Source organism: Leopardus geoffroyi, chromosome X, assembly GCF_018350155.1.
Source record: "Leopardus geoffroyi isolate Oge1 chromosome X, O.geoffroyi_Oge1_pat1.0, whole genome shotgun sequence".
NCBI classification, from domain to species: Eukaryota; Metazoa; Chordata; class Mammalia; order Carnivora; family Felidae; genus Leopardus; species Leopardus geoffroyi.
This window is the reverse complement of record NC_059343.1, coordinates 13,079,327-13,095,018: the sequence shown is the minus strand read 5'-3', so window position 1 is coordinate 13,095,018 and position 15,692 is coordinate 13,079,327. Positions and strand designations below refer to the sequence as shown.

General features: G+C 42.8%; 1 protein-coding gene across 1 annotated transcript; it reads right to left on the bottom strand.

Moving 5' to 3' along the window:
* Positions 1–13,720: 13,720 nt before the first annotated feature.
* Positions 13,721–14,662, bottom strand: LOC123594763 (E3 ubiquitin-protein ligase SIAH1-like). Its single transcript, XM_045471710.1, has one exon. It carries the CDS (start codon positions 14,660–14,662, stop codon positions 13,814–13,816), a length of 849 nt encoding a protein of 282 aa, XP_045327666.1. The 3' UTR covers positions 13,721–13,813.
* Positions 14,663–15,692: the final 1,030 nt, after the last annotated feature.

The following is a 15,692-nucleotide window of genomic DNA, read 5'->3' as shown; positions in this document are numbered from 1 at the left end:
TGGGGGAGAAAGTGTGTTTGTGTTTTGTCTGGCTAGTGGTGCTGTTCTGGCAGGGAGCAAGGATCCAGGTAACCCGGCCTTCACTGTGATGTATGAGAAGGCTGACAAGGCACATGCAATAGTGATTTTCAAGTAAAAATGGAGTCATTCTGTGAGCTGGAACTCAACCACAAGTTTGGGTGCGGCCCAAGTTTCTTTCAGTTTGTCACCCTGCTTATTTTTAGTTACAAATAAAATTAAACAAGTCCAAGACTAGGGATGGCAAGTAAGGCAGGCGGGCAGAATTTAAGGGGGAATAAAAAATATATATGTATAGATTAATTGAGCTGAAATTCACATAACCTAGAATTTACCAATTTAAAGTGAACAGTTGAAGGGTATCAAGTATGCTCCTGTTCGATGTCCTTGAGAGGACAGCTGTTGCGCACTGGAGCTTTCTGATACTGATTTAAATATTTTAACTGCTCAGTTAACTTTCCTTGTGTGTGGTTGTCTTTGGCCCTTTAACTTTTTCCTCTTAGTACTGTGAGGTGTTACAGCGTTATTTTGTAAGACACTACAGAAAATTCATCCTGCAAACACAGGCAGAAGTGAAAGGAGTAATTCTGGTAAATAAAAATATTAAAGAGCTTTAGGGCTCCACTTGGGAAAATTACAGCTTGAAGATCACAAGAGGCTCCAAATGAAAAGCCCACAAGGTAGGTTAAAAGCCGGAACGGGCCTCATAGAAAGCGGGACTTAAGCACGGGGGGGGCAGACTTTAACATCACAAAGGGGCGGGTAGTCTGGCTTAAATGGAAGTTTTCAATTGTGATGATTATGATTTCTAAAGTCACTTATCACTGAGTGCTCTCACTGGGGGTTAATGATGCATGTAAATAGGACCGGAAGAAGGGCACTTAAAAACCATAAACTAGTCTTTCTGTCGTTGCTCCGTGAGGTTTTTCTCTTTTGGAGACACTCCTTGAACCTGGAATCCGTTGAAGGCTTGGTGGTAGGTAATAGTAGCGGAGCAGTTGTGGGACCTGAACACATAGGAAGTTATTATAAATCGTTCATTTAAGAAATCTGTCTTGAACCCCCAGCATGAGCCACACATGGTGTCAGGTGCTGGGGGAAATGAAGGCGAGCAGAATTTGCCCCTGTAGGGGCCCAGGGCAGGCTGCCCCAAGATGGGCCACTTTGGCATAAAGATTATTTCTAGTGGAAAGTAATCCAAACCCAGCAGATGTGGGAAAAGCTCTCTGCTTCCCCTCAACTGCCAAAATTCACATTGGAGAGAAGAGCGCTGTTAACAGAGACCCCCTTTTACCTAAAAACCTTATCTGCATAATAGGGCAACCTTGTTTTTCAAAACATCTCCTTTTCCTTCCCGCTGATGGTCTTTCTCCCCTTTGTGTCCTCAGGCCCCTCCTCCTTTCCTTAGCTAAACTTCAAGTTGCCTCCTTATCTTTGGAATTTCCATGTCTGTGGATTCTCCTTACGTATGCTATTAAATTTGATTTATTCCTGTCAATCTGTCTCATGTCAGTTCGATTCTTAGTCTGGCTAGAAGGACCTTGAAGGGCACAGGAAGGTCTTCCTCCCCAACACCCCCAAAATATGTCTCATTGGTATAAGGATTATTTTAGGCTGATTTTAAAGAAACAGCAGACATAGGAAAAGCTCTGAAAACTGAGTAATTATCTTTTGTGTACTGGAGGTATACAATGTTAGTAAACTGTTTGTTTTTCTCCTATTAATCTGTCTTTTATTACAGGGGCTGTCTTCCAAACCAGGCCTTGATGGAAATATAACTTGAACTGGGTGAATTGCTTTTTGCCACCCAGCTTTAGTTTTTAAGGTTCATGTCCACGAAGACCTCTAAAACATGGTGGCAAATCTATGGATGCCATTCCATTTTCTCTCTTCCGAATGGGGCTCCCTTTCCATCCTGGTAGCTTCCTTGGTACTACCTTCTCCTCTGAGAAGAATACTGGTGACAAGTTGGGGAATCCAGGTGGCACTGTGTGGTGATGTAGTGCCTTATTGTCAAGTTTGAAACTTCTTATCTTTTCCTTGAACAAGAAATTGTCTTGAAAATAGATGTATTGCTTTGATTCATTTTCCCTGGGAGGGACTATGCTTTCAGTTAATACTCTGGGAGCATTCGATATTGAGAGTAAGATAAAAACCTAGAACATGGGAGCACCTGGGTGGCTCAGTCGATTAAGCATCTGACTCTTGGTCCCAGCTCAGGTCACGAACTCGTAGTTTGTGAGTTTAAGTCGTACTTTGGGCTCCGCGCTGACAGCGCGGAGCCTGCTTGGATTTCTCTCGCTCCCTTTCTCTGCCGCTGCTCTGCTCACTCTCTCTGTCTTTCTCTCTCAAAATAAGTAAATAAACTCAAAAAAATTTTTTTTAATTAAAAAAAAAAGAATGAAGAAGGAAAAAGCATGATTGCACTTTCTTTGTTGTTCAAAGGAAGCACTATCTAAAGCAGGGGGTGGCAAACTATAGGTGTAGGCTAAATCCCAACCTATTTTTGTCAATAAAGTTTTATTGGCACATAGCTGCGCACACTTTTTTTTTTTTTTTTAACTGTTGTCTGTGGCTGTTTTCCTGCTACAGTGACAGAGCTGAGTAGTTGTTGGAGACCCGTAAAGCCTAAAACATTTACTATCTGGTGCTTCACAGAACCAATTTGTTGACTGTTATCTAAAAGGAGTGCTGCGAGAAAACTTCTTTACAAGTCTCTGATGGAGTCGCAGCTTTCAAAATCTTTTTTCTGTATAGTGAAGATATGTTCTTTCAAACATTTTAAAAGAATTCCTGACATGAAGTTCCACGTTGAAAGACTACAGAAAAATCTCTCTTAAACTTCCGTCTTCAGCCACCTTGTTCCCTTCCCTAGAGGCTATTGTATCAAATGGTTCTGGGTCCTTCCTTCTACATACCATGCAGAGAGGATTGTTTCACCATAATGTTTAAGCAGCATTCTTATTTCAGAGGAAACTATATTTCTCTATTTAGTGGAAAAAGAATAATTATGAAATACCAAGAAACGTACAAGGGAAAGGTCAGTAGTCGGTTCAGCTTGTGACAGGTATTGTGCACGCACTGTGGGCCCAGCCCTGAACTGATGCAGCAGACAATATGGAAGACCTATAAGATGTGGTCCAGCTGGGCAAGGGCCTAATACAGTGCTTGAACCGAATCCTGAAGGGAGAGTAGGAGTTGACCAGGTGCATCTTTGTTATCAACATTAGCGGGACCAATCATTGGCTACCCCAAACATTTCCTAAGGATGCTCCTGAGACACAGTGTGAGCCCACTTCCTCAAATAACACTGCTCAGATTTGGAGCATCCTGAAAATTGTGAGTCATTGTGAGGCCACTAACAGGGCAGAGATGCTTTGGTGGTGAGAAACCCAGCTTCCCACCCCAGGTTTTAGAAGAACTCCACGACCTTTTTTCTCTGCCCTTCTCTACTCCAGCTGCCTATAGACCAGCGCAATCCCAAAAATAAAACGTGAAAAAATAAAATAAAATAAAATGTGAGCCACATGTATTATTTGAAATTTCCTAGTAGCCATATTCAAAAGTAGAAGCAAGTGAACTTAATTTTAGTTGCATAATATTATATAAACTTTAGTAGTATATTATATTATACCACTAAATATATTAATTACACAGCACAGCTCTAGATTCTATATAAAGAGGATGTACAGATCTACCACTCGCTCATGGCAGAATCCCTGGGTATGTGCCACAGAGCACAAGTATATATATTAATATCTCAATGCATCTCATGTTGGGTTATGCATATTTTTGTTTGGGGTACAAAGGGGTTCAGGAAGGCTCCGCCAGAATGTGCCACTTTGGCCCGTGGATTATTTTGAACTGAAGTCACTTGAGACCCTACAGACTCCAGAGGAACTTTTGTCCCTCCCTTAACTACACAGAATAATCTAAATTGGGGGGGAGGTCTTTCCCAGAATAAGGGTTATTAACAGAGATAAGTTTTATCTGAGTGACCCAGGTGTCTGGCAGGGCAAACATCTAATTAGCAAACATCTGCTCTTATTGCCCTGTGAAGTGCATTCCTTTCCTCTGAAGTCTCAGAACCCTACCCCTTCTCCTTAGTTCAGGGTCACATACAGACCTCATTTTGTCTGACCGTCTTTAGCAATTTCCATGTCTATGTGGGTTCCCTGAATGTATGTCTATTAAGTTCGGTTTTCTCCTGTTAATTTGACTTATGTCAATTTGATTCTTAGTCCAGCCAGAAGGACCTTTGAGGGGACAGGAATTCCTGCTCCCCAACAAGGTGAAACCAGTATAGTGCAGTCATGTGTGAGACTCACTATAGGATTTGCTATTCTGCCTTCTTGCTGTGTTTTTTTTTGTTGTTGTTGTTGTTTGTTTGTTTTGGGGTTTTTTTGGTGGCTCCCCAGGTGCTCTAGCCCCCCTACCTTTGCCTCTGGATTTTGAGAAAGTGCTTCCTTCTCTCTTCCTTACAATTCTCCAGATGCCATATAGAGTTCTTTTTCTTTTCTTTTATCTTTAAAATTAGGTAGCTAACAGTGCTGCAATATTGGATTTCAGGAGTGGAATTCAGTGACTCATCACTTACATACAACACCCAGTGCTCATCACAAGTGCCCTCCATGGGGCGCCTGGGTGGCGCAGTCGGTTAAGCGTCCGACTTCAGCCAGGTCACGATCTCGCGGTCCGTGAGTTCGAGCCCTGCGTCAGGCTCTGGGCTGATGGCTCAGAGCCTGGAGCCTGTTTCCGATTCTGTGTCTCCCTCTCTCTCTGCCCCTCACCCGTTCATGCTCTGTCTCTCTCTGTCCCAAAAATAAATAAACATTGAAAAAAAAAATTAAAAAAAAAAAAACACACAAAAAAAACAAGTGCCCTCCTTAGTACCTGTCACCCATCTAGTCCATCCTCCACCTGCCTCCCTCCATCTATTCTCAGTTTGCTCTTTATCATTTAGAGTCTCTTGTGGTTCAAGGGCTCAGTTGGTTAAGCATCTGACTCTTGGTTTGGCTCAGGTCACGATCTCACAGTTTGAGAGTTTCAGCCCCACATTGGGCTCTGTGCTAACATTGCAGAGCTGCAATGTTAGCGCAGAGCCTGCTTGGGATTCTTTCTCCCCCCCTCTCTCTACCCCTCCTGCTCTCTCTCTCTCTCAAAATAAATAAACTAAATAAATAAGAGTCTCTTGTGGTGTGTTTCCCTCTTTCTTCTCTGCTTCCCATATGTTTATCTGTTTTGTTTCTTAAATTCCGCATATGAATGAAATCATATGGAATTTGTCTTTCTCTGATTGACTTATTTTGCTTAGCATAATACCTTCTAGCTCCATCCACATCATTGCAAGTGGCAAGATTTCATTCTTTTTGATGGCTAAGTAATATTCCATCGTGTATAGACACCACATCTTCTATATCCGTTTGTCAGTTGATGAACATTTAGGCTCTCTCCATAGTTTGGCTACTGTTGATAATGCTGCTATAAACATTGGGGTGCATGTACCCCTTCGAATCTGTATTTTTTTATCCTTTGGGTAAATACCTACTAGTGCAATTGCTGGATTGTAGGGTAGTTTTATTTTCAGGTTTTTTTTTTTTTTTTAGGAACCTCCATACTCTTCTCCAGAGTGGCTGCACCAGTTTTCATTTATACCAACAGCTCAAGGGGGTTCCCCTTTCTCTGCATCCTCACCAACACTTGTTGTTTCTTGTGTTGTTGATTTTAGCCATTCTGACAGGTGTGAGGTGCTATCTTATCATGGTTTTGATTTGCATTTCCCTGATGCTGAGTGATGTTGAGCGTCTTTTCATGTGTCTGTTAGCTATCTGGATGTCTTTTTTGGAAAAGTGTCTCTTCATATCATCTGCCCACTTCTTAACTGGGTTGTTTGTTTTTTGGGTGTTGAATTTGAGAACTTCTTTGTAGATTTTGGATACTAACCCTCTATCAGATATGTCGTTTGCAAATATCTTCTACCATTCCCTAGGTTGCCTTTTAGTTTAGTTGATTGTTTCCTTCACTGTGGAGAAGCTTTTTATCGTTATAAAGTCCCAATAGTTCGTGTTTGCTTTTGTTTCCCTTGCCTTCAGCGACGTGTCTAGTAAGAAGTTGCTGTGGCTGAGGTCAAAAAGGTTGTTGCCTATATTCTCCGGTAGGATTTTGATGGTTTCCTGTCCCACATTTAGTCTTTCAGCCATTTTGAATTTATTTTCCACGTAGAGTTCTTAAAGAGAGAAAAGACACAGGTTAGTTGGGTTTGCTGTTCTAGCATTTGTCACTCCACCCAGAACCACTGTAGGGGAAATTTACTTGGTATGTTCTTTCAGATCCCCTTAAGAACATTTGCAAGTAATGGATATTTTTTTGCATTCAAAGACGAATAACACTGACAGTAAAATCTACTAATTGCCAATGTAGTACTTCTACATTCTTTTTTTTTTTTTAAGTTTATTTATTTATTTTGAGAGAGGAAACGAGCAGGGGAGGGGCAGAGAGGGAGGGAGAGAGAGAATCACAAGCAGGCTCTGCACTGCCAGCACAGAGCCCAATGCGGGGCTCGAACTCACGAACCATGAGATCCTGACCAGGGCTGAATTCAAGAGTCGGATGCTTAGCTGACTGAGCGACTCAGGTGCCCCTGCATTGTCTTTAAAAAAAGTTATCTGAATATAGTTGTCACACAATGTTATATTAGCTTCAGATGTATAACAGTGATTCAAACATTTTTGTCCTTGATATGGGTATAGTTTAGAAAATAGCAGACCCCCTTGCAAACTTAAGGTAGAAGCTACTGGTGACAAGCAAATTTGGTCTTTCTAATCATTAGGATGAGAGAAAATGAAACTTTTAAAGAAAATGCTGAGACATATGGATAATTCAATTCCTCAAACATTAAAAAAAATTTTTATGTGTATTTATTTTGAGAGAAAGAGAGAGAGAGAGAGCACGAGCAAGGGGCAGAGAGAGAGAGGGAGACACAGAATCTGAAGCAGGCTCCAGGCTCTGAGCTATCAGCACAGAGCCTGACGCAGCGCCTGAACTCATGAAACGTGAGACCATGACCTGAGTCGAAGTCGGACACTTAACTGATTGAGCCCCCATCAAACCCCATCAAACATTTTTTTGAGTCAACTTTGCCAGTAGGGGGCTAGTCAGTGACTTGGAGTCCGGTATGCAGGGAATTCAGTCTGATGTCAAGAGCAGTTAGGAAGAGATTCGTAGTTGCATAGCATCTGATTCTTTCAAGTGCTTCAATGGAGAGAGAGAATAATGTCATGACATCTTATTGGGGAGGTGATGGCATGCATGTAAGGCTTTCTATGTTACTGAGACAAGCTGCCCACACATGTGGATGTGTACAAGAATGATTTGCTCCAACCTAGAATAGAGTTGGGAAGATTTATGGAATTGTGACATGTTTTATGAAGGGATTCCATAATAGCAATAATGGGACTTTCAGCTGTTGGATGAACAGCGGGAAATGCAGTCATGCTGTGCAGATGGGAATTTAGTAAATTTGCAAATTGCACTAGACTCCCTTTCCACAGCTCTCCTGATTCCTGCCTGCTTCCGGCTTGATAATAAATAATTGTGGGGCACCTGGGCGGCTCAGTTGGTTAAGTGTCCGACTTGGGCTCAGGTTGTGATCTTATGGTTCATGAGTTTGAGCCCCATATCAAGCTCTGTGCTGACAGTGCACAGCCTGCTTCGGATCCTCTGTCTCCCTCTCTTTCTGTCCCTCCCCCAATTGCACTCCGTCTCTCTCCCCCCAAATAAGCATTAAAAAAATAAATAATTTTATATTAGTACAGTTCTTTTCTAATCTAAAAGCCATCATGAAAAATGGCTTGTAGCAGGTAGGGAGCCCCTAATGCTAATGACCAATCAAAGTGGTTTTAAAATGTCAGTTAACAAAGGCAAACCATAACAGTATGGGAGAAAATCCTTTAAGTGGCTATGTAAAGGATGCCTTTCTAATGGCTATGTAAATGATGTTTTTCTTAATTTGGAAGTGAGATTTAATGTGTATTGGACATTTGATTCAAATCTAGCATTTCGTCTAGTCTGTTGATCTCAACAAGTACATTTCAATTCAGACTAACCCCGTTTTAAGTGCTCAGTAGTGGTTCTCTCTGGCATGCCAGACTCCGTGGGTGGGGGCACAGAAGTAGGAAGCTTGGTGTCCAGAATACATCCTTAGTAAAAGTGTATATATGTTACTTCTGTCTTTAGCAATGAGAGGAATATGAGGGCAAGACTAACCTTAACTTACTATTTGTATCTTGCAAAGCTAGGACTCGCCAAAGAGTCAAAGTCCCCTTCATGGAGAAGGCACACCTTTTTATTCAAGAGAAAATGGAGCTGAATTCTCAGAGTAAACTGCCTGGCCAGGGGTGGTCTCCCTGAAAAACTACTGAGCTGAATTAGAAGGCAGCTTGCACTATCACAACAACTTCTTGATCAGAGTGTGGTAGGGTTTTTCTGAATCCATTTTCTCTCTGTTTAATCTGGAGCCAGACAGTATGGATTGGCTAGTTTTGGAATAGCAGTTATTTGCTCTTGGCATCTTTCCAGTCTTGTAGAAAAAGGCCAGCTTAAACTCAATTCAACTCAGGCAGAAAGAATTCAGAAAACAAAGGAAAAATAACATATAGCCTAGAACATCACATGGGAATACAGCACAAGTCAGGTAAATGCTTGAAGTATTTTTATTTTATCTTGTTTTCTTTGTTTAAAATTTTTTTTTAAATATTTATTTATTTTTGAGAGAGAGGAAGAGACAGAGTGTGAGCAGGGGAGGGGCAGAGAGAGAGGGAGACACACAGTCTGAGGCAGGCTCCAGGCCCTGAGCTGTCAGCACAGAGCTGGATGCGGGGCTCGAACTCACCAACCATGAGATCATGACCTGAGCCGAAGTCGGACGCTTAACCGACTGAGCCACCCAGAGGTCCCTCTGCAATTCTTATTCTATAGTTTACTGCTTTTGTTCAACACCGTGTTTTTAAAAGTCTATCCCCACTGCTGTATGTACATTTAGTTCATTGCTTTGGGCTTCTGAGTAGTATTCTTTCCTCTGCATCCTTCACATTTACTTATGTATTTCTTTGGTTGCATCCACCTTCCGGCTACCACAAACAATGCTGCACAGAATGCCCTTGAACATGTACCCTAATGGAGCTATATGGACGTTTTTCTGGAACGCACATATCCAGGAGTGGAATTGCTGGGCATTAGTGAATAGGCATGCTTAATTTAGCCAAAACTGGCCAGGTTGCTTTTCTGGAAAGTGGCTGTAGCAGCGTGTCCACATTCCCATGGGCAGGTGAGGATTGTGCTAGGTCCCACTGTATTTGTCAAGTATTATTCACTTTTCTACGTTTTGCCCATTTGCTGGGTGCAAAGTGGTATCTCATTGTTGTTTTGGCATTTTCCTGATTATTTGTGATGGTAAACCGTTCTGATTTCCACCTTTGTGGATTGTCTCTTTTTAATCTGTTTTTTTTCCTTTGATATGCATACCATAAACTTTACCCAATTAAAATCATTCATTGGCTTTTAGTATATTCACAGTATTGTGCAACCATTACCACAATCCTTTTTAGAACTTTTTCATTGGCCCGAAAAGTGGCTATTCCTTTAGCTCAAGGAGAACGTTTAGGTTGGGCACTCCCTGTGACCTTGCTGGTTGTACAGGCCTGGACAAGAGGTCCGTGGACTCTGACTGTGCCGAGGCCCTGGTTTCTGCCTTATACAGCATGGCTCAACTTCCTTTGAAGTATGTGAACTTCCTCAGTGTCCTTCCCATGAATTCTTCTACAGCCCACGCCCTCACTTCGTGCTTGTTGTCAACATTGGTTTCTGTTTGCTTGCAATCAAAAGAACCTAAACTAAGTCAGAAATTTAGGGTTTGCAAGCAACAGACCCTAGAATGTGGAACTGATTGAGTTGTAGTGAATGGCAGAGCCCTTCATCTTTTCTATAATAAAGAGCAGCATGGGGCACCTGGGTGGCTCAGTCAGTTAAGCATCTGAACTTTGGCTCAGGTCATGATCTCGTAGTCCATGAGTTCGAGCCCTGCGTCGGGCTCTGTGCTGACAGCTCCGAGCCTGGAGCCTGCTTCATATTCTGTGTCTCCCTCTCTCTCTGCCCCTCCCCCACTTGTGCTCTGTCTCTTTCTCTCTCAAAAAGAAAGAAACATTAAAAAAATATAATAAAGGGCAGCAAAACTGTTGATCAGATTATGATTCGTTTCCTCTTGGGACTGTGTATCTACTTGTAAAATGTCTAGATGTTTCCCAGGGTGAGCTACTTTTCTGCTTTCTTGAGGTACTTTGAGAGGGAGAGCTAAGCTTTGCTTCAGGATGATCCAGCTGAAAGTAGAGAACAAAGCTGGTGCACAGCTTCATGAAGAAAGCGTACACCCTGGCCAATGATCTGATACGTCACAGGTCTGTCTGCCAGGCTCCCCTAGGAAGTGGGCCGCTATGATGGTATTGTGCTCAGCAGGGGAATCCTCTCACTGCCCTTTCTCGCATGGGGTCTGGAAGACACTGGGCAAAGGAAATCCAAAGGGCACCACCTCAGTTATTCAAGGGCCTCTTTTCACTGCTGGAGAAGCAAATCAACAAGTGGACATTTACAAAAGATGATCCAGGAAGATCACGTCCATGCTTGAGATGTTGCTTTTCTTTTTTCCTTTTTATTAAATATTTTTGGTCTCTCTCTTCTCATGTAGTATATCAGATAGCATGCAGGCCACAGATTGCAAGACCATAAGACACCACATCTCATCTTGCCTGAGCCATGGACATCACCAAGAGATACTTGACTTGGTAGCTCAGGGGGAAGACTAGCTTTAATTTTTAATTGTCTTCTAATGGGGAAGGGGGGTTTCAGTTCATTTTTGGCTTTATGTGGAGTAACTGTATTAAGTTAGGTGGTACTATTTAAAAAATGTGTGTACAAGAATAAAGGTGTGTGTGTGTGTGTGTGTGTGTGAGCATATAAACTACCAAAGATAGACTGTGGTATACATTTATTATTTTGTCTTCCCAGAGCAGGGAAGAAGACTGCATCAGTCAGGTTTCTGCTGTGATAATGCGACATAACAACTACCCGCCCCATCCCAACGGCTTATAAAAACATGTACTTATTTCTTACTCACGGGGCAGCCCTTGGCTTCTAGCTGCGGGTGGTTTTTGGCCGGCTCCATGTATCACCAGTGGCTACTCAAGGCACGTTCTTGCCATTGCCAGTTGCAAAAGTGCAAAAGAGGCCAAACCAAACCCTGTGAGCACAATTAAAGCCTCTGTTTCAATTCCATTAGCTAAATCATTGAGGGTTGCAATTTATTCTCTGCCCACAGTAAAACCCTAGTAGAGGAGGGGAAGACAGGAACAATTGAGGACAAATAATTCATTCTACCACATTCCCTTTTTTTCTGAGAAGTCAACCGTGTGGCCTAAATGTGTTTTTGCTCTCATCCAAAAATAATGGATACGTTTATTATCTATTCAGTTGCTCATGTTAGAAGCCTGAGCCATAAGAGAAGGTCCAGATTGGGAAGGGAGGAGCATTTGTTTAACTTCAGATATATTGAGTTTGAGGTGATTATGGGATAGTCAGAGAAATGACAAGACTGTTGGCTATATAGATCCAGAGCCAAACCATTCTGGTTGTCTACATTCCTACTCAAACTCCTCCAGGTTTTATAAGTGGGGCTGCTGATGAGTGTTAAGAGTTTCTTAGAGTCCTCTCCACTAAGGTGTCCTTATGATGTAACTCTCATGGAGTTATTCTGGATTTTGAGCCAAGATTGGTCCCATTGCCTTTCATATATAACTCTGTGAGTTACTAAATAGCAACATCAGGGTCCTCTCTGTGAAATTCCCGTGCAGATTTTTATTACTTCAGAGAAGTTTTATGACTGAAGGGCTTTGGCAAGTAATATTTTTCAATCTAGACCTGCTTTAGTCCACCATTTGTAAAGATGCTCCGGAAAAAGAAGTTTCAGTCATCATATCTTGTTCAAATTGTCTGTATTGATTAATGGTCTCTTGTTTGCTTCCTTTTGCTTGTTGTATTTATAGCTCACATTACTTATAATTGTTGGACAACATAATATGGACCAGATGGCTTCATTATTCTATGTTTCACATTTTGAATTTTAAATGTTGTGTTGAACTGCCTGTCTGTGGCCAGCTGTGTCCTGGAGGAGATATGGGGCCAAACCATAGTTCAAAGATCCCAGGCCGGATATCATGGACAATAAGTGCTGTTGAGGTATTAGCATTTGAGGTTTCCTCTGATCCCTCTGCCCTTGGAAATTCAGACTGGAAGGCCAGGGGGAGAGAGAGACTGTGCATCAAAGGCCTTCTGAATCACTCAGCCGGCCTATGATTGCATTGTGTTTGAAAAGGCTCTTGGAGCACCTGGGTGGCTCAGGTTCAGCATTTGACTTCGGCTCGGGTCATGATCTCACAGTTCGTGAGTTCGAGCCCTGTGTCGGGCTGTCTGCTGTCAGCACAGAGCCTGGTTCAGATCCTCTATCCCCCCTCTCTCGGCACCTCCTCTGTGTATACTCTCTCTCAAAAATAAATAAACATTAAAAAAAAAGAAAAGAAAAGGCTCTTTACCAGTAAGCTCACAAAATTTATTATGCGTTAGGAATTTTAAGTATAGTTACTAATATTTTAAAATAAGAATATCAGTCAGGGACTGAGCAGGAAACAGATGATACACTCAAATAGGATAACTGAAGAATGGTTCCATAAAGGACTATCTACAATAGTGTGGGTTAAGGAAAAGAAGGTACAGTGAAGTAACAACAGTCTTTTCTGGCCTCAAATTCAGACTAAAACATTGGCTCTTCTTGGGTTATGAGCCTACTGGCTTTTGTACTGGAACTTACCTCATCAGCTCTCCTGGATCTCAGGTCTTCAGACTCAGACTAGAACTATACATTAGCTTTCCTGGGTCTCCACCTTCTCCAGCTTGTTGACTCATCCTGCGAATCTTAGGACTTAGTCTCCATAATTGTATGAGCCAATTCCTTATAATAAAGTGCTCTCTCTCTTTCTCTCTCTCACTTGGTCTCTTCCTCCCCCCCCCCCCCCACGCATGCACGTGTGCACGCGCACATGCACACAAAGTTTGGGGGCACACACACAAAACAAAAACCTGGTATTTTTCAACAGTACGCTCAATCTACAACACAAATTCAGAATGATTTTACAATGCTTCCTTTCTTAATACAAAAGATGCCTATCTTGGGGCGCCTGGGTGGCTCAGTCAGTTAAGTGTCTGATTTTGGCTTAGGTCATAACCGGTCATGACCTCACGGTTGGAGCTCTTGGGCTCTGTGCTGACAGCTCCAGATTCTGTGTCTGGAATCTGCTTGGATTCTGTGTCTTCCTCTCTCCCTCTCTGCCCCTCCCTCCACTCACACTGTGTGTATGTGTGTGTGTGTGTCTCAAAAAATAAAATGTTCAAAAAAAAAACAACACAAAAGATGCCCATCTTGGGTGTGTGTGTATATATATATATATACATATATATATATATACACATATTTATTTATTTCATTGGTTTACTGTTGACTTATTTTTAAATATGTTAGTGTTACTACATTCAACTGTTTCCTGTGTTTAACAGCCTTTCCTTTTATTCATCTTCATGTGTCTAGCTTCCACCCACCAAAGTTTCAGGTCCGCAGGCAGATGGGTGACTTTATTCTATGTGAAACTGAATGCAGTGGTTTTAAACTCTGTCCAGAAAATGTTTGATTGCCATTTCAACACATGAAAATAGTTACATTGATGCCTAAATTGTCATTTTCTGCAAAAAGCTGTGCAGTGCTGGTGTTAAAGACTAGGCAGTCCCTCTTCCCAATGGCTGTTGCAATTTTCTCATCAATAGCTCTCGGAGTCGCTTCCCAAGCCAATCGCCGCCTATCACCATTTAGTTCAAATCTATAAGCAAAATTTTCAGCTTGCTTGCGTGTTCCTATCAGCTGTGCGATTGCAAAGAACTGCTGGTGACCGTCGTCGTTTTCCTGTTTCTCCAAGACCAACAAGAAGTCAAAGCCAAAACAGGACTGCAGCATCACCCAGTCAATAGCACCAGGAAGATTAATTTGTGTAGCAAGGAAAACGACTTTTTCTCCCTCTAGGGTTATAATGGTCTCATGGTGATGCATCAGATGGGGCGTTACAGTATCCAGAGAGCCTTGCCATTTACAGGAAGTACCAGGGCACGGGCACGGATAAGGCCTAAACTTACAGAGGTCTTCGTGGTCCGCTTTTGCAGTGTGTCGCAGAGTTTCCTCACATCCAGAAGAGGCATATTTACAAGGGAATAGCAAGGAATCGCCCACTTTCTCCAGAGCCAAGTTGCGAAAGGATCCCAACTGGCTCAGGCAGATTGGACAACGTGTGAGCTTTGGGCGACAACTGCCACAAACAAGATGGCCACGCTGACACTGAAAAATGGGTGGTAACACAAAGTCAAAGCATTCCTCACACTCAAAAAGACTCATCAACTCATTATTGGTTGCGGTTGTGCCAGCCAGGGCAGGCACCTTCTTGGGCGGCGAAGGTGAGGCTCCAGGAGGTGTAGGTGCAGCCCTGCGGCTCATTTCCATCGGCAGAGAGCGCGCCTCGGACCCCGGTCCTGGCTCAAACGCGCTCCATCGCCGCCTCCAACTCCCGCCACCGCGGGCGGCGCCACCGCCTCTTCCCCGTGCCGGCACCGACGGGACGCCCCGGGCCGCCGCTCCAGAGCGCGCCCCGCAACGACTGGCTCCCCACGGGCCGCCGCCGCCTTCGTCGTCAAGGCGCGTTCTCAAGCACGCCGCCGCATTCAGGCGCGTTCTCGAACCTGCCGCGTTCTCTAACCACCATGCACTGCGGGGGCCGTCGCTAGGAGCCCGCAGGGGGCGGGCTGTTTTTGGAAGAATTGACCCTTGTCTTCCATCCCAGAAACATGTTCTAACTTTCCATACATTCAGGACACCTTCCCCAACCCCCCCCCCCCCAATAAGTATAAATAACAAAAGTCGCCTGCAGTTATGTTCAGTATTCTATGCCTTTTATTTGAATATCTGGAATATTCACTTTATTATGCGACTTAAGCAGCAAATAGTGCTCATTTAATCACTTAGTAGTCTAAACGTTTGCAACATTCCAAGTGTGTCGTTTTGAATACGGAAATTCTTTTTGCTCTGCTCTGAGAATTACTGAAAACCTCTGATTCATAATTAGGTTGAAGAGAAGGAAAAGTATTAAAATTAGATTAATCAGTTTTATATATAACTTACATAACAGACAGTCATGTGTAACTTTTGCATTTGATATGTACCATTGTCGCTTTGACAGAAACCCCCTCCCAGCTTTTGATTTCATCATGTAGCAAAGACTTGGAGGGGATGGGTTTGCGATTTGAATCAAATTGTCTTCATAATTTCTGGGTGAGTCAGGATTATATGTTCAATCCAGAGTTACTCAACAATCAGTAATGAAACTGCTTGGATATCTAATATCCTCCGGCACCATTCCCCCCACAACCACCACCTCAATGCTTAGACAGGAAGAAGACTACTTTCAAATAGTAAGACTCCCAATGAATAAGAATGGTCGAAAGATGTTATCAACATTCTTTGTTGTTGTTGTTGT

Bases quoted from the DNA above. Each gene is read 5' to 3' on its own strand.
- LOC123594763 (XM_045471710.1), bottom strand. From the start codon at position 14,662: ATGGAAATGAGCCGCAGGGCTGCACCTACACCTCCTGGAGCCTCACCT.